This window comes from Aspergillus sydowii (genome assembly GCF_001890705.1).
Source record: "Aspergillus sydowii CBS 593.65 unplaced genomic scaffold ASPSYscaffold_1, whole genome shotgun sequence".
Lineage (NCBI taxonomy): Eukaryota > Fungi > Ascomycota > Eurotiomycetes > Eurotiales > Aspergillaceae > Aspergillus > Aspergillus sydowii.
Genome location: NW_024467859.1, coordinates 2,310,165 through 2,328,300, shown reverse-complemented (window position 1 = coordinate 2,328,300; position 18,136 = coordinate 2,310,165). Strand labels below are relative to the sequence as shown.

General features: G+C 50.4%; 8 protein-coding genes across 8 annotated transcripts; 5 read left to right on the top strand and 3 right to left on the bottom strand.

Annotated features, from left to right (window-relative positions):
• Positions 1-36: 36 nt before the first annotated feature.
• pre9 (proteasome core particle subunit alpha 3) lies at positions 37-1,130 on the top strand (the record flags this gene model as incomplete). The annotated part of the gene is made up of 4 exons (XM_040850253.1): positions 37-196; positions 261-445; positions 511-929; positions 961-1,130. The coding sequence occupies exons 1-4, from the start codon at positions 173-175 to the stop codon at positions 1,128-1,130; spliced, it is 798 nt and encodes a 265-aa protein (XP_040707925.1). The 5' UTR covers positions 37-172.
• A 1,400-nt stretch (positions 1,131-2,530) lies between these two features.
• On the bottom strand, positions 2,531-2,866 carry ASPSYDRAFT_138552 (uncharacterized protein; the record flags this gene model as incomplete). Its single annotated transcript, XM_040840853.1, has 1 exon — positions 2,531-2,866. One exon carries the CDS (start codon positions 2,864-2,866, stop codon positions 2,531-2,533), a length of 336 nt encoding a protein of 111 aa, XP_040707924.1.
• A 3,563-nt stretch (positions 2,867-6,429) lies between these two features.
• ASPSYDRAFT_289849 (uncharacterized protein) lies at positions 6,430-7,208 on the top strand. The gene has a single exon (XM_040844585.1). It carries the CDS (start codon positions 6,641-6,643, stop codon positions 7,103-7,105), a length of 465 nt encoding a protein of 154 aa, XP_040707923.1. The 5' UTR covers positions 6,430-6,640; the 3' UTR covers positions 7,106-7,208.
• Positions 7,209-7,254: 46 nt separating this feature from the next.
• ASPSYDRAFT_38802 (uncharacterized protein) lies at positions 7,255-8,208 on the bottom strand. The gene is made up of 2 exons (XM_040845782.1): positions 8,083-8,208; positions 7,255-7,974 (listed from the first exon to the last, which is right to left on the bottom strand). Exons 1-2 carry the CDS (start codon positions 8,119-8,121, stop codon positions 7,312-7,314), a joined length of 702 nt encoding a protein of 233 aa, XP_040707922.1. The 5' UTR covers positions 8,122-8,208; the 3' UTR covers positions 7,255-7,311.
• Positions 8,209-8,593: 385 nt separating this feature from the next.
• Positions 8,594-11,734, top strand: ASPSYDRAFT_84140 (sulfite reductase subunit alpha; the record flags this gene model as incomplete). The annotated part of the gene is made up of 1 exon (XM_040851306.1): positions 8,594-11,734. One exon carries the CDS (start codon positions 8,594-8,596, stop codon positions 11,732-11,734), a length of 3,141 nt encoding a protein of 1,046 aa, XP_040707921.1.
• A 410-nt stretch (positions 11,735-12,144) lies between these two features.
• On the bottom strand, positions 12,145-13,437 carry ASPSYDRAFT_141772 (tRNA methyltransferase TRM7; the record flags this gene model as incomplete). Its single annotated transcript, XM_040841185.1, has 1 exon — positions 12,145-13,437. One exon carries the CDS (start codon positions 13,435-13,437, stop codon positions 12,145-12,147), a length of 1,293 nt encoding a protein of 430 aa, XP_040707920.1.
• A 238-nt stretch (positions 13,438-13,675) lies between these two features.
• Positions 13,676-16,097, top strand: mak5 (ATP-dependent RNA helicase MAK5; the record flags this gene model as incomplete). Its single annotated transcript, XM_040841239.1, has 3 exons — positions 13,676-13,927; positions 13,977-15,191; positions 15,243-16,097. 3 exons carry the CDS (start codon positions 13,676-13,678, stop codon positions 16,095-16,097), a joined length of 2,322 nt encoding a protein of 773 aa, XP_040707919.1.
• A 1,012-nt stretch (positions 16,098-17,109) lies between these two features.
• ASPSYDRAFT_118886 (PaaI family thioesterase) lies at positions 17,110-17,977 on the top strand (the record flags this gene model as incomplete). The annotated part of the gene is made up of 2 exons (XM_040840394.1): positions 17,110-17,883; positions 17,951-17,977. Coding segments are annotated over 2 exons (801 nt in total), but the record flags the coding sequence as incomplete, so codon positions are not given.
• Positions 17,978-18,136: the final 159 nt, after the last annotated feature.

The following is an 18,136-nucleotide window of genomic DNA, read 5'->3' as shown; positions in this document are numbered from 1 at the left end:
GTTGCCTGCTAATTGAGAGCTCACCCCAACTGTCCTGCAGCTTGTTCCGTCACAGCACTCATCCATCTCCTTGCTTTCCACCACCCTCTCCTCTCGCATCTGTCTGATTTTTCTCGCAAGTAAATAATTCACATAACGCCGTTTCTTTCGCTTCCTCTGCATTTGATTCGAAATGTCACGACGCTACGATTCCAGGGTATGCTAATTCCTACGCTCTTCCCAGCTGACAGCTCCAACTGACCGAATGTCGCTCATTCCAGACCACCATTTTCTCCCCCGAAGGTCGGCTCTATCAGGTTGAGTACGCCCTCGAAGCCATCTCACATGCCGGTACGGCTCTGGGGATTCTCGCAAAGGATGGTATTGTTCTCGCTGCGGAGAAGAAGGTGACGAGCAAACTGCTTGAACAAGACACATCCGCCGAGAAGCTTTACACATTGAACGAGTACGCGCTCTCTTCCGGATAGTTTTAATGCGGTTTATTAGATAGAGGGCTAATCTGTATGGCAGTAACATGATCTGTGCTGTTGCTGGTATGACCGCCGATGCCAACATCCTTATCAACTACGCCCGACAGGCCGCCCAACGCTACCTCATTACCTACGGCGAGGAAATTCCTTGCGAACAACTCGTCCGCCGTCTCTGCGATTTGAAGCAAGGCTACACACAGCACGGTGGTCTCCGTCCGTTTGGTGTATCGTTCATCTATGCAGGCTATGACCCCCTTCGAGAGTTCCAGTTGTACCAGAGCAATCCCAGTGGTAACTACGGTGGATGGAAGGCAACCAGTGTCGGGGCGAACAATGCGAGCGCCCAGAGTCTTCTAAAGCAGGACTACAAGGAGGAGTGCGACTTGAAGGAGGCATGTGCCATGGCCGTCAAGGTTCTGAGCAAGACCATGGACTCGACAAAACTGAGCAGTGAAAAAAGTGAGTGAACACGGCTATCTGTCATGGTCAGCCCTGCTAATCATCCGTCCACCCATTCTAGTCGAATTCGCAACTGTCGGCAAGACGAAGGAAGGAAAGATCTACCACCACCTGTGGAATGCAGACGAGATCAATGCTTTGCTGAAGGAGCATGGGCTAGCCAAGGTCGACGACGAGCCCGAAGCTGGCGATATAAAATAATAGAGTCACTCATTGCCACTCTTGCCTGACCTAGATAATGCCAGCTGTTTCGTTGTTCTTCCCCATCCAAGCAAATATCGCCGAGACGGTGTGCCTTTACATACTCTAGACACGTATATCCTTGACCTTTTAGCATCTGCGAGGAAACAAAGCCATTCAGGTTGTATATGTCGTCTGCTACAGCTGCATCTGAAGCACAACCAGCGTCGCCCACTGGTGACGTGGCAAGCAGCGACATCAAAATGAGCGCCAAACAATATGATTCGCATGTTTGCTCCCATCCTCCGTCCTCTTGATTGATTAAATAACTCTCCGTCTCATCAAATTAATGGTCCACGTAGCTTGTGCAGCCTGTTACGTAGAATTCGGGTGAGCTTGAAGTGTTGAATAATTTAGATCGTTGATGGGTGTCCACGACTATATATCCCATCGGGTATCCGCCATCTTGTTCTCCTGTTTCTGATTTTAGATTACATTTCCTCGCCAGTGTTGCTCCACACGAGTTCGCTCAACCGACTGTCGGCAGTGAAGATGTACGTGAGGACATTGTGCCCTTCCAATGTGGAAGAGTCCTCGGATGCGTCAAAATACATGTTGAGTATTAGGTGATAAGTGAACCATTCTCTTCCAACGACTTGTCAACCCTATCATTTTTGCCTTTCTTTTATTGCAATTAAAGTTTCTTCACGCCTGCAAGTAATTGATCAGAGACCCTGAATCATTCCACTACCGATTTGACGTGCAGATGAGGCCTGAAAGTCGAATGCAACGGCGAAGCGCTTACTAACGATGGGGTACCAGATCATGTGATCGTCCTATGTTTTGGCATGCGGGGTTGACAGACGACAACAAGGCAACAACAACTTCTCGGCTCTCTGGAATGTGTCATGGATAAGGACGGTCATACTGGGGCAACCGTGAACAATTATCACCGTGGTGCCGGTATTTCAGCAAACCCCTTTCGGTTTTCGCCTCTTGAGTTTAGACCGCCATCGCTAGCGGTTCTGTTCTGGGGACCATCTGCTCGTTCAGGAATACAGGCGCTTACGGAGTTCCACCTTCACCCAATATGTTAGGGAATCACCGAAAATAGAAGAATTCATTGGATTATACAATCTCGTCAACGGTGGCAAACCGAAGTTTTCCTCCAACCATCGTCGGTTGTGTTTGGCTTGAAACCAGCTGGACATGACTGTGTGGCTGATGAGATTCAGAGTAAGGTAACACATGGTATGAGACACACTAACAAAACAGGAGCGCCTTTGAACGGTTGAAAGCGAAAACAAATGAGCATCACAAATGAGGGAATCAACAAAATGAAATGACAGGAATCATCGATATTAAACCCGAAATTTGGGAGAGAGCTCCTCGGCCACCGATTAGCCAAAAAGCTCATAGCCTTATGACAGCGCCCTCTGTTTCTCCTCTCGCTCCCGCTGCAGCTGTTTGATCTCCCTATCAAGATCCATGACCATTTTCTGTGACTTGTCCATGGACGCCACAAGGGTGCTCCCCTCGCGTTTCCACCGGTTCAGTCGTTCAATCTCAACGCCACGTCGGCGGTACTTGGTTTCGATTTTCTCGCAGAGACGGCACTTGGATGGCTCGATTTCAGTGGTATTCACCAGCCTCATTCCGCACGTCTCGCCAGTGCGGTATTCGTAGTTGCACCGTTGGGCGAAGCTGGTCCAACTCCAGTCTCCGCAAGTGAATCTCTTCTGGTTGTAGAAACACATTTCTACAGGGCCTGTCAGCGATGGGCCGCCCGCCTGGGTCTTGATCCGGACTTACTTGTTGGTACAGTCGTCGTTTCACCTTTGTTCGCGGTTCTGATTGGCTGACTTCGGGTTTCCTACCGCCCAAGGGAATTTGATAGGCTAGGCTTGCACAATAATTCTTGAAGAATGTTGCAGGTTCAAAGTTGAAACGACTTCTTTCAGAAGGGGAGCAGCTATTGCTAGTTGTTTCTTATGGAGATGTGTCGTCTGAAACAATTAATGATCCATCTCATCAATCTATGGGAACGGATGGGCCTATTTATGTCTTGTGAGGAGCTCCTATGTCACGGTTCACGGCATCTTCGTTCTACCACCATTCGCCGCCGATCGAGTCCCTTTAGCATGCGACGGCTTATCGTCTACGGCATGTTCTCTCATCACATTCACATCACGTCCGTTGAATGTTTCTCCTGGGAGCCTAGTGGAGACACGAAATATCCACAACATTCCCTTTCTGGGTCAGTCGTAATCAGCGGACGCTTCACGAATGCATGCATCCTGCTGTCGTGGCAGCATGGTTTCTTCTCAGCTAGCCCGGGCATTTGAAAATCCCTCAGCCCGAGTCAATGATTCTCGCTTTGGGATGGTGTTTTGGAACGGTGGCTATTGGATTTTCCATCGATCATCCCCGTTTCGTCTACCCATCTGCGTTCCGCATAAAGCCGCTTTTCGAGAACCAAACATCCTTCACACCTGATGGATCAAAGCTCCTGCATGGTTAGGCTGTTACCTTGTGCCAGCTGTCAAGCTGTCTTACATTGGAGCCTTCTTTGCCCCCTGGTCAAAGTTAACCTTGCATTCAATTGGAAGTGAAAAATAAAAACAAAACGGAACTAGAAAAAGACTGACAAGAGCAAATTAGGAGACCACCAATCAAGACAGAGGAGGAAATGAAATTCTGAGAAGCGGGGCTCATCAAAAGATGAAATTCGAAAACAATGAACAATTTCACAAGTTGTTTATTGCTTTCGGCATGAGCGTGATCAGCGTGCTATCCCGGCCCAACCTTCCAGGTACCCTACCACCCTACTAGGTCGTCTGAATCTTCACTCACAGCCAATTGGTTTGGAACGACCTGACCTTGTTACTAGCAATGATACGGAACACTTTACCGGGGTCAACCTACGGCCTGATTCTGCCCATCCCACTCGTCATACATTGGCCGAAGTGGGTAATAGGACCTGCCATCCTTGACCTTCGAGAAAAAAAGAAAAAAATAATAAAGAACGTTTCTTGTGCTTTGGGATCCATTTACCGTCTCCATATTTTATCAGCTTAGGAGTGTGCATCAACCTTTTCCATGGCGATGGCTGTATCATGTCCGCTTGGTCCCCGTTCGGACATCGTTGCCCAAAAGTTTCTGCCCTTCGTGGCAAACCATGCGTCACTAGCACCTGTCGATTGGTGTCCGTTGCTTCCGTGACTATCGGCCTTGGAATTCGCTAATTCCTCAAATTGGCATGATGGGCTTGATTTCCATGAAAAGCCGATTCATTCAGGTGATCTCTTACATCTGCAGACAAGTAATCCCGCATCCACCCCCGCCCAGGTGCAGGGTTCAGTTCGGTTCCATACGACACTCGGTCAAGATGATAGGATGTTGCTTTTGCGCTTCGGCCATAGTTGATACGGACTGTGGTACGGTCGACCTACACTCAACCCATGCAGCTGCACTAGAGCTCGGAGTCTCTGACGTGGCGTTCTTCGTCTGGTCAATTGCGTTCGAATTTCATCTTCTGCTGATGGGCTTCTTTGAGGAAGAAGGCTGTCGACAAACGTCGCATGGAAATGAGCTCAGGAGGCTGCGTCGTTCGCGCTCTCTGCTATTGGCGAACAATCGGGCAATCCTCTCGTCTCCGCTTGGCCGGGCGTTTTGGGAATCATGGCAGTTCCATCGTTCTGCTGTCATCCTGGTGTGATAGCGAAGGATCGTCAGAATATTCCATTTGACTGGATGTGCTCTAAACAACGGAATGGACGGAACCATGGTAGCGGTTCATTGCCAGCTCAGACGGATTTTGGAGTCACAGAAGCAACGTCTGATGTCAAATCTGCCTCCGTTCGCGAGCCGATCCATTCTCCTTTCGCCACTTCTTCTCCTTCTCTCGACTGTCTTACGTCGGGCACGTCTTGTCTATCCCTGACAGTGGCAATTATACTTTCAACAACAAGGATCTCGCCGAACAGTATGGGAAATAATATACGCCAATCAATCAAGCACTTCTTACCCATTGTGGACTGAGAAAAAGTAATGTCAACTCATTCCCTTTCACGGGCCCTCTCCCATCAATGCTCTAGTTAACAATTTCCACTTTTGATGACGTTGAATTTGGATTCGAGAGACCCACATACACGCTCCGGTACGCCGGGTTGTTTTGATCCCGTGATTGTCAAGCAAGTGTACCTTCTGCGGATTCCGCATACGCCCGTGTTTCCAGGTAACAAATGGAAAAGGCTGGTTCCGCATTCGCGGTTTTAAGGTAGGAGAACTTCTCTGGTGTATCCTTGCTACGTGTTTGGATTGGTTCCTGCGGAGACGCACGCTAATCATTATCAGCAAACCATGGCCAGTAGATTGGCCGACATGCTAATGCGCTTATGCATCTAAACGGGATCCCTGCAAGGTGCATTCGAATGCTCTCGGGTCCTCGACAAGGGACCCGCTCACTGTTCCATGGTGATTTGGGGCGGATCCGTGCATCTGCAAGTTGACAGCTGCACCGCTCTGCTGATTCTAAGTCCAGGTTCGCGGTCTCGCTTCCTGAGTCATTCCAAGCCCAGCCGCTAGTTAGAGCGATCCTTGGTACTACTAATTTTCCAGGTGTGATGTAGATCTAGCCTTGTCATTATTCAGTGCAGCCTAAAAGCTGCTCTGCCAGAGAGATCGCACCGTGCAATGCATCCACCCTTCCTTCTGGTTTTGCCCGTTGGCAACTTTCCTTCGTCTCAGTTGATGCATGTAAATTGTCGGTATGGGCTTAGACCTCTACATTGACCTATGCCCAAGTATACCCTGAACCTGCAGGGATATCACAGTGGCGCTCATGGTTCAGTTCAAGAGCCCTGGCCTGTATAGCCCCATTGACGTGGCATGTAAGAGTTTACCAACCGCACGTACACCAAGGTTACGTGTCGGTTCCTCTCGTCTGAATTTTCGTACTATTCCCTTCCACGAGATAGCTTTCGCGACCGACGCTCTGGCTTATTCTCTGAGTACGGATGTTTTGCTTTTCGAGACGTGTCTCGAGGTGTTGGTCTATGATTTTCTTCTTTGCCGCTTCGTCCGGCGGTCTGAGCTCTCCTCCCTGTAGTATCATATCTAGTAGAAATTAAATTTGGAGAAACTCTCTCAAAGCTGAAATAGTGCAGTGCCGCAATACTTACTGGTTATTCATAAGATATCCAATGCACTTTGTTTATCGAGCTAGGTCACGTGTTTATATATTCATTTGGGGGTATGACGTCAGTATGACCGGTTGAACAGTCCTGATCTTCCAGGATGAAAGTTCGAAATTGATTCATCTTGCTTTCTCTTCTCTAGTCAACTATCTACCTCATAATTGAATTGAAGCCTCATAATAGTGCGGTACGTTGTGCTTTATTCAGTCCGTCCTGATACGCCTGACCAATGACAATCTAGGACCACGAGACCTTATACTACAACGGAAATACAATTCAAAACTTGACTAGTGCTAAATTTTAATTCACCAAGCCGCGGTAATATCTCCAGCGATGTGGAAAGAAATCTCAGCAGTTCGCCAATTGGGCCGGGTTGCTAGCCTGCAACCTCGGCGCACACTCGCCTCAACAATGCAAGCTCCCAGGACGTTCACAACCATCCTACCCCGTCAAGCAGCTCAGCCGCAGGACGAGGAGGACCACTACCATGACCGCAGCAAACTAGACCCGCAGCGCACGGAGAGCTCTCAGTCGGGTACGACCGACGAGGTCGCGAGTCAGGATGAGGCATTTGATCCGACCAGGACCTCGCCAGAGAGCGAAATAAATGCGTCGAGGGAAGAGACTAGGAGGAGGGGCGACACTCGCGACCCATTGGATGTTAGTGCTGCGGATAAAAATGTCAGTGGTGCGAGAGATCCGATGGAGGGGGGTGCGCAGAAGAATGTTGACAAGGCGGACCATAGTGCTAGAGGGTGGCCAAGGAAGAATAGGGAGACGAAGGCCGGGAAGCGATAACTCAATTAGTCTGGCTTACAAATGTCCATGTATCTGGCAGGAGTGTGTATAGTTGAGTTTTATGTTGGACATTGTAAAAATATATTTTTTACGCACTAGGGCATTATAGATAAGACGAGGGGCTGAAAATAAAGCAGAAAGTAACATAAGCTCATAAAACGTCTTAAAAAGATCAATATATACAGACTACTTCCACCGAAGAACTTTCATGCCTTCCCATTCTGGATGATGTCGTTACCATGCAGATACCAAACCTTTTCACTGCCCTCGGGAACATTGCCATCCAGGGCTTTGAGCCCAGCATTTACCGCAGCATTGCCAATGACATCGGCCTCTTGCGCCCACCCATCCTTCAAGCTGGAGTGCAGCTTACCAACAGTACCTGCGAAAAATCGAGCCACAGCTTCCATAGGCCGACTTTCGTCCCGCTGACCGGCGATTAAACCCGGTCGAAGAATTACAGTCCTCTCGAAGTCCAAGGCCTTTATATCAGCTTCAATTTCCCCCTTCATCCTCATATACGCGAAATTGGACTTTGCGTCGGCGCCGTTGGACGAAATAAGGACGTACACCTTGGTCCCCGCATCACGAGCAGCCTTCGCCATTTCGATGTTAAAGTCGTGCTCAATTTTATACTGTTCCTCGAAACCACCTGCGGCACCTCGCGTGGTGGCGAAAGATGAAATGAAAATAGACGGAGTCGGAGTGAGAGAAGAGAGCTCGCTTGGCCATTTCGAAGTATCGGTTGACACGAAGGTCGTTAGTTTTGCATTGGGAGCGGTTGCTGCGGCTTGGGGAGTGCGACGGGAGATCGTGTCAACTCGCGTGACAGCTGGGTTTGCAAGAAGGCTGGAGAGGATATGACCTCCCTAAGAATGCATGAGTTCTCAGTACCACAGATCAAGGTCTGTGGTGCGCTTGTAATGATAGCATCTTCAAGGTTGGCTGCGATACAAATGCGGAGATGGAAAACATACCACCATGCCTGTGCATCCAATCAAAGCAACGTTTGCCATTTTAGACGATGGTGAATGGGTTAGTTCTTTACTGGCGAGAACAAGAGTTGGGGAATCCCTGGCGCTAAATTGAAAGGAAGCAGAGACAGTGGACAATGACGTTGTCTTTCACAGCTCGAGTTCGGGGGCTAAGCCTAGACCGGGTAATGAATGCCTGAGGCGATTATTTAGAAAAATTGGAGAATACGATTACTAATGCGGGGTAAGAGTGTCGTCGGCCGAAAGCGGAGTGATTCTGCCGGGATTTGCCGCCTTTATTTTGTCAGATAAGAAATTGCGTGATCGCCACTAGGCTGCTTTGGGTATAAGCCCCTGGCATTTTTTCTGGGGGACTATAGAGGGATTCCGCCTCCTCCCAGGCGCACTTTTTCTCTCTTTCTTCCCATTGCTTTTGTCTTTTGTCTTTTTTCTTTTGCTCCTGTTGTTGGGATAGCAGATACTCTTGTCTGGTATCTGAACAGGCATTTTCACCATGGGCTCCCCTTCACCAGCCCTCTCGACCATCGGTGGTCCTACATATGTGACCGCTCAGACCCTAATTCAACAGGTCGCCTACGCTCTCAGCGACAAGATCTTCTCCTATTCCCCGGAGTCTTTTGAGTTAGATATTGCTCTTCGTGAATGGGCTGCCAAGCAGGAAGTCAATGCCAATGGCGACTCCCCGGTTGTCCAAGCCATGGAGACTCGTCAGGGCGCCGGAAACATCGCCCTCGGATACCTCTTCTCCCAAGATTTCGATCTTAAGAAGCGCCATGTCCCTCAGGGTATTGTTGCATCTTCCGCTACTCTGCCGTACATGCGTGCTGCCCTGGAACAGCTTTCCCTTCTATACTCTGTCGCTAGCCCTGTTGCTGCCCATGTCGCCGCTGTTGACTATGCAGGAGAGGATGGATTAGTCTCTGATTATGCTTCTGCTCTCTCTCTTGCTGAGGAGCTCGGACTTGGGCTTGTCTCGAGTGCTTCCGTCCATGAGTCTCAGCACATGGCTCTCCTCACCACATTGCTTGCGAATGTCTTGCCCTCCATCCACATCTACGACGGTGTTCGTGTTGGACGCGACAACACCCGTGTCATCGATACCCTTAGCCAGGCCGGTCTTGCTCGCACCTACGAGACTGTTCGCAAAACTTTGGAAGACCAGCGCAGCCGCCACCTCGATGACCAGGGCAAATTGCTCGAACTGATTCAGTCATTGAACGGTGAACTTGGCACTGATTATGGCGCTTTTGAGTACCACGGTCACCCTGAACCCACATCTGTCCTGGTCGCTTTCGGTACTATCGAGGCCTCACTTACTGCGCAGGTTGCTCGTTCTTTGGCCAAAGACGGTGTACACGTTGGTGTTGTTAACGTTCGTGTGTATCGCCCGTTTGTCGAGGAAGAGTTCTTGAAGGTTCTGCCCAAGTCCGTGAAGACTGTTGGTGTTCTCGGGCAGGTCGTCAACGAGCAGGCTGTGCAAGAACAGGGAATCCGTTCTACCCTTTACGAGGATGTCCTGGCTGCTCTGACATTCGCCACCGACCGGGAACAGGCTCCGGCTTGTGTGGACATCAAATATGCTCGGTCTCAGCGCTGGGATTTGATTAACATTGCCGCATCCTTCCAGCTCGTTTCGGAGAAGCCCATCGTTCAAACTGATAGCACTGTCGAGCCTCTCCAGCTCTTGGATCCCGCTACTGTGCAAGAATTCACCTTCTGGGACGTCGACACTTCCGCATCTAAAGATACCGCAACCCTTCTGTCAGAAGCACTGGCCGCTGATTCAACAACTAATGTCACCACCAGCCAGACATTTGACAACCTGATTCAGGGTGGAGTTTTCCGGGTCGACATTCGCAAGAGCTCGAAGACTTTGGATGCTCCTTACGCTGTCAATGCTGCTGACGCCGCGTATGTCGGAGATGTCAAGTTGCTGGGAGAAATTGATGTTCTTGCTTCGCTTAAGAGCAACGGCAAGCTTATTTTGAACGTAGATGGCATCAAGGATGACGAGCTGGAGAAGAAATTGCCTTCGACATTTAAGCAGGCCGTCGCCCAGCGCGGAATTGCCCTTCACTTTCTCGACTTGTCGGCCGTGGAAGAATCTGCCCTTGAGCCCCTTGTTGCTCAGCAGGTTTCTTTCCTACGCGTGGCTCTTCCTGACCTCGAGGAGTCGGGTGTTAAGAAGCTTGCGGCTATCTCTGGCAATGGCGAGTCATTGGAGAAGGCTGGCAAGGAACTTGACAAGGTTCTCCGCCAGGCTGAGATTCCTGAGGCCTGGAAAACTCCTGAGGAGGGTGCCGAGGCACCTAAGCTTGTTAAGGATTTGAACGCCAACAGCTTCGCGCCATTTGACAAGGAGGATACCGAGCCTGCCACTTTCCTTAAGGACTGGCAGACTGTTGCGAAGGGCCTGGCATTCAAGGAAGCCTATGGTGCCCAGAGCTCTCTTCGCCCCGACCTGTCTACCAAGACGTTCACTGTCCATGTCCAGGAGAACAGGCGGTTGACCCCCGTCACCTACGATCGTAACATCTTCCACATCGAGTTCGATTTGGGTGACTCTGGCCTCACGTATGACATTGGTGAGGCTCTGGGCGTGCACTGTGAGAATGATCCTGAGGAAATTATGGAGTTCATCAAATTCTACGGCTTGAACGCCGATGATATCGTTGAAGTTCCAAGCCGTGAGGACCCTGCTGTGCTAGAGAACCGCACTGTGTACCAGGCTCTCATGCAGAACGTCGACATCTTCGGTCGCCCCCCTAAACGCTTCTACGAGGCTCTCGCCGAGTTCGCCACCGACGAGAAAGAGAAGACGGACCTTCTCACCTTGGGTGGTCCCGATGGTGCCGTGGAATTCAAGCGCCGTGCTGAGGTCGACACTGTCACCTACGCCGATATCCTGCTTGAGTACCCGTCCGCTCACCCCGACTTCCACGACCTCATCCGCATCGTCAGCCCCATGAAGCGTCGTGAGTACTCTATCGCCTCGTGCCAGAAGGTCACCCCCACAAGCGTGGCTCTCATGATCGTCGTCGTCAACTGGACCGACCCCCGTGGCCGCGACCGCTTCGGTATCTCCACCCGCTACCTGAGCCGCCTCCAACCCGGCACCCCGGTCACCGTCAGCGTCAAGTCCAGTGTCATGAAGCTGCCTCCCAAGTCCACACAACCGCTCATCATGGCTGGTCTTGGAACCGGTCTCGCTCCCTTCCGTGCCTTCGTGCAGCACCGTGCTCTCGAAAAGGCCCAGGGCAAGGAGATCGGCTCAGTACTCTTGTACATGGGATCTCGTCACCAGCGCGAAGAATACTGCTATGGTGAGGAATGGGAAGCGTACCAGGAAGCTGGTGTGATCACTCTTCTTGGCCGTGCGTTCTCTCGTGACCAGCCCCAGAAGATCTACATCCAGGACCGCATGCGCCAGACCCTCCCCGAAATCATGCAAGCTTACATCCGTGAGGAAGGATCTTTCTACCTCTGCGGCCCTACATGGCCTGTTCCTGATGTTACCGCTGTTCTCGAGGAAGCCATTGCTGCCGAGGCCAAGAACAATGGCAAGAAGATTGAGACCCGCAAGGAGATTGAGAAGCTGAAGGATGACGAGAGATACGTTCTCGAAGTCTACTAAAAAGCCCAAATCTAATTTCGTTCTCTTATGCATTATTGATGCGCTCTTTCGTCTATACCACTTGTTTCAGCGCTTTTTGATGTCCTGACATGACAACAACTACCTCCTGATAGACATTATATACCGTGCATATTCTGCGATTCTCTTGATCATGTTATCTTATGCCTTATGATTGACCAAAATATTCGAATTTTCTTCTAAATAACCCACAAAAAAACTTGCGTTCGTAATCAAGTAGCGTCTAGTGGGAAGCGTGTGTGGCCTGCAAAGTTTTATTTTTATCATCGACCAGGGTATTTATTTTATATATACCTGTAAAGCCCCATGAATCCCTCTAAATGTATATTCTATCGTTTAATGAAGATGTTAACACCAGAAGTCCAAACAGTGAAAGCAGGTATCAAAACATTTCACGCTCGCCCCATCGTCCCCAATTTAGTCTTACCGTACGCACCACCCTTTTCCTTTCTTAGCTCGAGCGCTCGTCGGTATGGAGGCGCCATGGGCGGTTGAACAGGGTCCAAGTTAACATAGTCGGGTGGTAAAGTGTAAGAAGCGTCGGAATCCCAAGCAGACAGGTCACCGCAAGCAATGAACGAGGGTATCCACCTATTTTCAGCGGCGAATTTTTCTGGCTTATTGAAGAGAGGTTCAGGTGTGGTCGAATCGCCTGAGTCTTCGTGTAGCAGACGGGTTTGAGTGTTGGTATCTTTATCTCGAGGTGTTGATGTGACTGTCTTCACAGTTTTGGCTGTGCCCTGCTCCTCCTCCGGTACCTCTGTGGCGATGTTGCCGTCTTGTGATACAGCCTGCGGGATAGCTGCACCACCGAATAGAGGGGCTTTCAGAGAGTCTACGCCCAGAGCAGTATCGTGAATAGCTGGTGGGATAAACCCCTCGCAAACGATAAATGCCTCAAGACTGCTCGCACGACTACTCCTTGGCTTGGCGACGCTTACTCTTTCGAATACTGTGCGGAGCTGGGAATAGAGAAGGTCCACGTCACGCTCACGGAAGATTTTGGCAACAAACTTGCCGCCTGGGCGGAGGACACCCAAGGCCAAATTCAGTGCAGCGAAGAGGAGTTGGGATTGGATATAGATGTCCAAATCGTGTAGACCTGTCACGTCCGGGGCACCATCGGAGATGACAAGGTCGACTGGGTGTGGTTGGCGGACAGCGTGAGGTGTAGAGGATGTCGTCGAGTCATAATCTTCAGGGTCTAATGCCCGTAGTAGAAGAGGGATTGTGGAGGGGTGTGTGATGTCGGCTTGCAGGGTTGTGATGCCTTGGAGAGGCGCCATGGGTTGAAGGTCGATAGACACGATCTTAACATTCTCCCGTGGCTTCAAGACAGTTGGGTCAGTCTCATCCGTAGTACTCTCTCCGGTCTCCTGGCCGTCCTTCGCCTGTGTATTGCCGTTGACTTTCGCCAATGCTGCTTGTTCTTTGCGCCTTTTCTCGACCCACGAACGGCGTCCGAAACTCTCGCCCTTAATCAGCACCCGGCTGAGTACTTGACTCCAACTACCTGGGGCGGCGCAAAGATCGACGACTCTCGTCACTTTCTCTGGATTCTCATGCTCGAATAGATCGAATTGCTCGTCGATCTGGATCAATTTGAAGGCGGACCGTGCACGCCAGTTCTGCTCTTTGGCCAGACGGTAGTAAGCATCGCGTTTGTCCTTCGAAGACTTCCCCATGTTTGTCTTGTGTTATTCTAATGCGCGACAAAGGAGTGAACGATGTAATTCCAACAATGGAGGGACGATTTGCGATTTCTTTTGGTGCGTGGGGCTGCGATAAGATTTGACTCGGAACAGAAGGCGGTGCCTCCTTTCTGCCGCTTTTTTTCATTCCCAAAAATCGAACTCTTCGGGGAAGATAACATTCTGCGACGATTTAGCACTATCATAATTTCGCGCTGATTTTTAATTCATTATGGGCCAGAAGCGTCAGCGTGACCAAAAGGGTTCGGATCCACAGTTTAAAAAGCGAAAGAGGACCGGCAAGCCTAACGGTACGACGGAGAAACAGCCCCAGCCGGAGGTGGCTGTCGGAGTCGATGAGCTCAATTGGAAGGAGGTTGCGCTACCCGATCGGCTCGATAGCTTCGAGGGATTCTTTGGGCTGGAAGAGATTGAGGGGGTGGATGTTGTCAAACCCCAAGGGAAAGGAGAGCTGCGGTTCAAGGTACGATATTGAGATCGCAATCTAACCAATCCATGACTGATGGTATTAGGCCGCAAAACCCGGGAAGTCTATTCTGAAGAAGTCTGACCCGAAGGAGGAGGATACAAAATTTGATGACGAATGGAGTGGTTTTAGTGACGGGGAATCTGCGGCCCAGGACGGTGGCTCCAAAGCGAAACAGGAACCCAAGCCAGCGAACGTGAACGAGAAGAAACCCGAAGCGACCAAAAAGAAGAATAACAAGGAGACCGAAACTAAGGATTCTAAAAAGGCGCCGAAAGAACGGAAAGAAAAGGGAGGATCTAAGCCTGAAGACCGCAACATCAAACCAGGACTTTCATTTGCTGCCCTGGAAGATGAGGCAGATGATGACGGTGCTGATATTTCTGCGTGGGAGCCGCTAGGTCTTTCTCCAGAGACACTTACCAGCTTATCGAAATTGAAGTTTAGCACCCCAACCGCAGTCCAAAAATCGTGTATACCTTCGATTCTCGATGGACATGATGTTGTCGGCAAAGCATCCACAGGTTCAGGAAAGACCTTGGCGTTCGGTTTACCTATCCTGGAACACTACCTTGAACAGGAGCGAAAGGAAAAGAAGGACGAATCAGAAAAAGAAAAGAAGGGCAAGACCCCGATTGCCTTGATTCTCTCCCCGACTAGGGAGCTTGCGCATCAGCTGCAGAAGCATATATACAGCATCATTTCGAATGCTCCAGGGGCTAATGCTCGAACGGCACTCTTGACTGGTGGACTTGCTGTACAGAAGCAGCAGAGACTACTTGATACGGCTGATATTGTGATTGGTACCCCTGGTCGAGTTTGGGAAGTTCTTCGTACAGGGCAAGGCTTGATTCGAAGGATGCAAGGCATAAAATTCCTTGTCATTGACGAGGCCGATAGACTTCTGAGCGAAGGCCACTTTAAGGAAGTTGAGGACATTCTGGGGTCGCTTGACCGTGTTGAAGATGGAGACCCACCCGATGAAGAAGAAAGTTCGTCCGGGGAGGAAAATGCCCACCCTAGCTCTCAAAGACAGACCCTAGTTTTTTCAGCTACTTTCCACCGCGACCTGCAGCAGAAGCTCGCGGGAAAAGCCAAATCGACTGGTGGAGATATAATGAGCAAGAAAGAATCCCTGGAATATCTTCTGCAGAAGCTCAATTTCAGGGAGGAGAAGCCGAAATTCATCGATGCCAACCCTGTCTCGCAGATGGCTGAGGGTCTTAAGGAGGGAATTGTTGAATGTGCTGCTATGGAAAAGGTTGGTGATGCCCTCGTGGCCATCTCATGCGTTGTGCTAATTCGATCCTAGGATCTTTATCTATACACGCTGCATCTATATCACCCCAAGCTCCGCACTCTGGTCTTCACAAACTCCATTTCTGCTGTTCGGCGGGTAACGCAACTGCTTCAAAACCTACAGGTACCAGCTCTAGCACTTCACTCGGGAATGGCTCAAAAGGCACGTTTACGCTCCGTTGAGCGTTTCTCGTCCCCAACGGCTGAACCCGGCACTGTCCTCGTAGCAACTGATGTTGCGGCACGTGGTCTTGATATTAAAGGTATTGACTTTGTCATCCACTATCATGCTCCACGTACCGCAGACGCCTATGTCCACCGTTCTGGTCGTACAGCTCGAGCGGGTGCCTCAGGAAAAAGTGTTATAATTTGCTCTCCGGAGGAGATGATAGGCGTGGTTCGCCTGGCCGCCAAAGTGCACGCCAACATGGCGAATGGGAAACGGATTCCTCTTGAGTCTCTCGAACTGGACCGCCGGATTGTCTCGCGAATTCGCCAGAGGGTGGTTCTTGGGGCTCGAATCACGGATTCCAATATCGCTAAGGAGAAGATCACGTCGGAGGATAACTGGCTTCGGAACGCTGCCGAAGACCTCGGTGTCGAATATGATAGTGATGAATTCGACCAAGCTCAAGGCTGGGGTCGAGGACGTGGTCGTGGACGTCAGGAGCGAGACAGGCAGGTTGGCAGCACTTCCAAGGCTGAGCTGGCGGGGATTCGTGCCGAGCTGAAGGACCTCCTATCCCAGCGGATAAACCTTGGTGTGAGCGAGAAGTACATCACGTCAGGACGTGTCGACATCGAGGCTCTACTACGCGGAGAAAGTAGCGACAACTTCCTCGGTCAAGTTGACCCTCTCGGTTTCTAGATTTTGTACACCTTTTACGATACCACTTAGCATATTCCAACATGTCGGTGTTATTTCATTATCTGGGAATATACATAATCATGGTTGTTAAACCATTTAGCGTAATCATACCAACACTTAGTGGTTCCCTGCGCTCACGGATTACCTAGGTGGCCGGTACTGGAATATTGTCCGTTCAATCGACATCCTCTCGAAGGAAAGCCTGACCGTAACCAAGTTTTCTTCTGCACCGCAGGCCTCAGATTTCGGGCCCTTTTACGGCTACTGAATTACTTTTGATATAAATACGTATTATAACCGACAACGCATTTGACGATGTTTGACGGAGCCGTCAATTCCGATGGGAAATGATCTGCTTCCGGGATCTTCGGACTTCGGCATGCCGACGGATCATCGCAAGGCTGGTTTAGGCTGCAAGCTCGACGGTGACGTTCGACCTGCAGTGGCTCGTGCGCTTCATCCCGCCCGAATGTAAAGCTAAATCTATTTTCGATGCATTTACAGCATCACAAAGGCCGTGGAACAGATTAGAGCCTGTCGAAACGTCATTAACCGGAGTATGCAGAAGGTATTGCAGTTTGACGGAACGCACCCGTGTACAGCCTACATAAATAATCAGTCATACAATGGCGTTTATCAGGAACTCTCAGGCTCTCAGCTCTTAACTAATCTCGGGCAGGCCAGCCCTGGTCTAGGCAAGCCGATCTCGTCATAAAACCCGAGTTCCTGGTGACACCGACAGCAAGAATGGTGCCGTTGTTGAGCTCCACTTGGTGCCGGTCCTCATCCCGAGAATCGGACCTTTTTTTCTTGTCTTTTCTAATGTTTTCCTCCCAGCAGCTTCCAAAGCTTTTTGAGGATATTGCCATTGAAAAGTTAAAAGGCCTTTGTCCCGCGGCTCAGACCGTCATAATACATCTAATTGCGGAAACGCTTTCCAGGCATACTATACGACGACGCATAACTGTCTCGCCTAACGATCTTCTCTATAAGACACCACCCAAAAATGTCTTCCATCCCACGATCTCTATCTCGCCTATTGCGCAAACAAACACCAGCAACAGCAGCGCGAGTCTCCAGAACCGCGACTATCCCAATCCGCACTGCGCAAACCCAAGCCGCCCCATCTGCGCTCAAGAGCACGCCGCCACCATTCCAACACCAACATGCCCACCAACAGCCCCCATCCACATCCACACCTAATTCCAAGATCCACGACACTAGCGAGGACGTAATCGCCAACCACCCAATTTTGCACATCCTGCGCCAGGACCGCAGTCTCAAAGAAGCCCGCCCCCACCTCTCAATGCCACCTACCCTGCGCCCGTCGCACTTCGTTGCGGGCACGCTGGCCGGCGACGGAAAGCTCACCAGCGCACCTTACATGTTTCTATCTCGACCCTCTAAGCGTGACCAAAATGCCAATGGGGAGCCGCGCCAGAGCCGTGGCGTGACGGTCTTCCACACAGGCACGCATATGTGCGGACATCCGGGGTATGTGCACGGCGGGTTCCTATCGGTGATGTTCGACGAGGTATTTGCGCACACCGTTGCGCAGTCGTTTCGGAGTGGGACGGGGATGACGGCGAATCTGAATGTGGATTTCCGGAAGCCGGCTCTGCCGGAGCGTGTGTATGTGCTTCGGGCTGAGACGGTCAAGGTAGAGGGGAGGAAGGCGTGGGTTGAAGGGAAGATGATGATGATGCCGGCAGGTTCGGGGGGTGAGGAGGAGGCTGTGCTTGTTGCGGAGGCTAGAGCGTTGTTTATCGAGCCGAAGTTTGCTGAGGTATGTTCACGTTGACTTTCCTACAATTCTGTTTTTTGTTGTTGACGATACTAATTCTGGATGTTAGTCAATGGTGCCGGTATACAGGAACTAGGACTTGCTGTTTGATACCCTGATAGATTTTCATATTCTGCGGATAGAGCATAGAAAATAGAATATAGAGTATAGACCTTACTTAATAACATAGACACGACTTACCAATACATGTTGAATCACTGTTATTTCTATCTAAGGTACTATTAGAGATCCCCCA

Excerpts from the sequence above, each read along its gene's own strand:
- ASPSYDRAFT_289849 (XM_040844585.1), top strand. The coding sequence starts at position 6,641 with ATGTGGAAAGAAATCTCAGCAGTTCGCCAATTGGGCCGGGTTGCTAGC.
- ASPSYDRAFT_38802 (XM_040845782.1), bottom strand. The coding sequence starts at position 8,121 with ATGGCAAACGTTGCTTTGATTGGATGCACAGGCATGGTG. Across the intron at positions 7,975-8,082 it reads TTGGATGCACAGGCATGGTG|GGAGGTCATATCCTCTCCAG; the intron begins GTATGTTTTCCA and ends ATGCATTCTTAG.